Genomic DNA, 4,521 nt, shown 5'->3' with positions numbered 1-4,521 from the left:
GGGGCCCTACATTGCCTGGTGCCCTCCTCTTGCTCCCAATGTACTTGAAAAAAGACTTTTTGTTGTCCTTAATCCTGGACACTAGCCTGAGCTCCATCTCTGCCTTGGCCTTCCTAACAGCCCTCCTGCACTCCCAGGCTGAGGAGGAGTACTTCTCCTTGGTGATAGCTCCTCACTTCCACTAGTCGTACACCACCCTTTTAGTCCTCAGGCATTGCTGAATGCCCTTGCTGAGCCCAGGGGGTTTCTAAGCACTCTTACCCCCCTTGCTTCTCTCAGGGACTGTTACCCTTTGGGCCTGGAGGATCGCCCCCTTCAGGTATGACCATCCCTCGTGGACTCCCATCCCCTCTACCTTCCAGGCCCTCAGTGCGTCCTCCCCTAGTCTCCTAAACTCATTGAAGTTGGCCCTTCTGAAGTCAAGGGCATTAGCCTGGGAGTGCCTGTTTAAGCTGTAAGTTCTTATATAATGTCCGTTACACCCCCCTATGACAGACGCCAGGGCAACAGCTGATTATCTGCCTTCAAAAGAGGGGGTGACTGTATCCCCAGCCGACTGCTGGAAGAACACAAGAGGCTGTGGGCTTCATGCATGCATATGGTGTAGTGTTGGTGGGGGTAGGGATGCATGTGTTGAGGCTGGTGTCAGTCAGTCTCTGTTCTGCTAAATCACACGTGTTGTCCCCTCACCATGGAGGTGCCCTCTACAAGAATTAGTCTCCAGTTTTCTCCTTGCTGTGACTACTGGCTTCTTCTCACTGCAATGACTGTTTACAGGGTTGAGATGCAGAAGATGAAAGTGATGCGGCCATCCCCTGACATAGCCAAGTACACGATGATCTTCCACACCAGAGACAGAGGCAATGAGGAGAATGGAGAGAGGTGAGTGCACCTTCACCTTGGGCAGCCAGGAGACCCAGTGCAAGAGGAACCTGGAGCTGGTTGTTGCCTTGTGCTTACATGTGCATAAGGAGTCATTAGCTTGAGCCCCTGACGGACATTACTGTGAGCCTAGCAAATGAGGCTCGTAAGCGGGGTTCTCTTTTAGTGGCTTAGCATTTCCCAAAACCATGCATGTAAGTAACCACAAAAAACTTTAAAGCAAAGTTAAGATGTGGCAGACACCATGGATAGGCATCCATGGTTTGAGCGTGTATGACTATGCAAGGATGTTAGAAAACTCAGGTTAGAAAGCCAGGCTTTCCTAATAGCTTATCAACTCTTGGGGATGGATGTGTGAGTTTACCAAAGGAAAAGAAAGCAGGGCTTGGTGCTTCCCAATACTTCTGGTGCACAAGAAAATATATGTCCCTACCCTTGCAAGTTCACCTATTACCAGGGCATGGGATACAGCTCAGATCTCGCACATTTCTGGTGTACTTCAAAGAATACTTTTCCTTTGCTGTGCCTGCAGGATGAAGCTATTGCGACAGGTGTCCCGGGTATGGAAGACGGATGGGCTCAACTCCTGTTCCTATAAGCTGCTCTCGGTGGAACACAACCCCTTATACATCAATGTCACAGTACACTTCAGCATGCAGCCCAAGGTCTCATAACATTGAGCTGCCTGGAGACTCACGGAAGAGGGAATAGATCTTCTGCCTGTGGTTACTGCTGCAGTGACTGAACCCCCAGCCTTGTGCTAGAAGGGTACCCCAGCATCGCAGAGCCAGTGCAGAGGAAATGGCTTCATCCATTCCTAAGTATTTGGTTAAAGAATTGCATTTTGAAGTTGCTGGACAGCCATGTGTATTGAGCTGGAGACCCAGGTTTACCCTAGGAATGAGCTGTCTGGTTATTTGTTTCTGTTGGGTTGTTTAGAATGTCATCTTGGTTGGATTGCTGGCTTGATCCCTGGTCCCAGTGGAAGCCTAAACTACATGCTTTGAAAGCTTTCAGCTCAAATAGCTGTTCCTCAGCTTCCCATCTGTAGTACCAGGAGAATCTAATACAGAGACCAACACTCCTGTGCTCTCGAAAGGAGCAAGACCTTTTTTTCTTCCAAAGCACAAGAACATTTTCATAGTCTGCAGTTTTGCTGAAAGAAGAAAAACCTCTTTTCTTTCAGCCTAGGAAAGACCTGCTTGTGTGTGAGGGAAGGGAGAGGGAAGTAATCATGTTAACCACAGCCACAATGAAAGGAATGTAAAAACTTGCAATAAAGTACAACCCATTTCATTCAAAAGGAATCCCTTGTCCTTAATCGGCTCGATTTCAGTGTCCAGCAGGAGTGCTTAAGAGTCCCAAGGATATAGAAAAGTCTCACTCAGTTCTGCAGAAAGGTTGTAATACAGACAACAGAAAAGTTGTCACCTTCATCCTGCACTAGCCTAGGGAGGGCATTGAGGAACATAGGAAAACAGCAGTCATATGTATATAAAATAGCAGTTGATTGCTTTCCACAGGTCTTTATAGCTAAGGATATTCAGTTAGCGTCATTCTTACCACAGTAGAAACATCCAGCATGGTAAATACTTACAATTTTGCAGTTCTTACTTTAGAAAATGGGTGAGGATTTATGGATAAACTGCAGAACAGTTCCAGTAACCTCAAGTTTTCCACTGCAAAAGTGTGGTGAGTAGTGTAACTTCTCCACAGCACTACTTAATACGGTGTTTGCACTCAGTTGAGGGTACACAGCGGTTGCAATCAGAAGAAAAGATCACAGAGTTTCTGCTACCGTTTGCCACAAGAAAAGCATTGATACTCCTGTCTGTTTGGAACAAGGACCAGAGTCAGTATTCAGCTTGTTCAGACTCAAGGCATCATGTAGGAAATGCTAGCTCCTCGCATTCACTCACGTCTTGACTAAGGAAAAAGAATAAAACAGTTCTTCTGTTGCAAAGAACTGAGAGAGACCACAACAGGTCAGAACAATTTTGATACGATGGATTCCTATTTGAAATCTCTGGACTTATTCTGTGAATCTTATAAGTGTTTGCAAACCTAACAGCACTACAATTCCATTGCACCTTTAAAAGGCTTGCATAGCACTGGTTGGTTGAGAATTACTGCACTAAGTCCATTCATTTGATCCTGCAATTTTTGTTTTTAAAAGTAGCAAATGTGAAAAAGGGTTTGTGATATTAACTACAGCAGACATTTGCTCCCAGATGCTGGCCCCTCTGTCAGCCTTGTGTGAATGAAATGCCTGTCTTTGGTGCCATCTTCTGTTCACCTCAAACACTGCAGCAATAATGGCTCAAGTTCTGTGGGGAGAACTTTGCAGCACTTAAATGCTTGTTTAACCCAGGGAGGAGAGACTATTTCCCCCATAAATTCTGTTGCAGTCCAATACAAGGAAATCCTCATCCTAGGGCTGGTACATGCTGACTGATGCAGCTTTTAGAGACATTCTTGATCTGGTGAGCAAAGGAGTTGCTCAGAAGTGGTGTTTCTTGAACAGCTCCACATGCCACCTAGTAAGAAAGGGTTATCCAAACAATAATCTGTGTTTGGTTTTCCCTGCAGCAGCCTCATTGGAGAGCTACTCTGAAAAACAAGGCCAAAAAGTGTGAACTAGGTAGTGCAGAATGTGGCTTCCTTGACTGTTCTTGTCCTGCACTCAGACAACTTGCGTCAATGCCACAACTAACATCCAAATTCAAAGAGCTAGATTCAGGTTGTAGGTTCAGTGTTGTCATACTGAGGTGGCCTGCTTCCTTGTAGAATCCTCAGTTTGACTTAATCATCTTTGTCAGACTGGTGCACTAAATGCTAATTTGATATCAAGTAGAAAAGGTTCATAGGAGCGGTGGGGAGACTTCCACCCCAGGACACCCAAGTGGCCCAGGAGTTAGATGAGATGCAGAGGGCCTAAACTCAAGTTCCTGCTTTGATTCAGGTGGAAAGAAACCTTGGACCAGAGTCCCCCAGTGGGAGAAAAGAGCACCATCTCCTCCTCTAGGACGCAGAAAGCTCTGATCACACTTACCAGATCATGCACGAGGGGCGTAGGATGCCTTTTGTGAGTCTTGCCTGGGCTGAGGTGCAAGATCAGTACCAAGCAGCTGAAAATAAACAAGTGGATGGTTTCACCTGTATCCAGAGTGAAAATAATCAGGGTACCCTAGAGACAGGTGCATTTATGCAAGGTGGGAAGCTGTGCTGGGCACAAAAGTGCTCCTAGTTAATCAAGCCCAAAGGCCTTTTCATAGTTTCATAGTTTCTAGGGTTGCAAGGGACCCGAGAAGATCATCTAGTCTGACCCCCTGCCATGGCAGGAAAGAGTACTGGGGTCAAACGACCCCAGCAAGGTGTTCATCTAACTTCTTCTTAAAAACCCCCAGGGTAGGAGCCTGCACCACTTCTCTTGGAAGTTGATTCCAGACCCTAGCTGCCCTGACCATGAAATAGCACCTTCTGATGTCTAACCTAAATTTACTCTCTGCTAGCTTGTGACCGTTGTTCCTGGTCACTCCTGGTTGTGCTCGGGGGAACAGTGACTCCCCCAATGCCTTCCCATCCCCCCTGACCAGTTTGTAACAGGCCACAAGATCCCCCCTCAGCCTTCTCTCGTGG

General features: G+C 46.6%; 1 protein-coding gene across 2 annotated transcripts in view; it reads left to right on the top strand.

Annotated features, from left to right (window-relative positions):
- Positions 1 to 2,185, top strand: part of B4GALT4 (beta-1,4-galactosyltransferase 4) — a 101,079-nt gene extending 98,894 nt beyond the window's left edge. For both annotated transcript variants that reach the window (XM_019527136.1, XM_019527135.1), the window contains exons 7-8: positions 778 to 882; positions 1,415 to 2,185. In XM_019527136.1, the coding sequence (XP_019382681.1) occupies positions 778 to 882; positions 1,415 to 1,556 (247 nt within the window). In that variant the 3' untranslated portion in view covers positions 1,557 to 2,185. The remainder of the gene's footprint in view (positions 1 to 777; positions 883 to 1,414) is intronic.
- Positions 2,186 to 4,521: the final 2,336 nt, after the last annotated feature.

The sequence above is a fragment of the Gavialis gangeticus genome, unplaced genomic scaffold (genome assembly GCF_001723915.1).
Source record: "Gavialis gangeticus isolate Ggan-Ray unplaced genomic scaffold, GavGan_comp1, whole genome shotgun sequence".
In the NCBI taxonomy this organism is placed as follows: domain Eukaryota; kingdom Metazoa; phylum Chordata; order Crocodylia; family Gavialidae; genus Gavialis; species Gavialis gangeticus.
The sequence above is the reverse complement of the archived record's forward strand: the minus strand, read 5'-3'. Positions and strand labels throughout refer to the sequence as shown.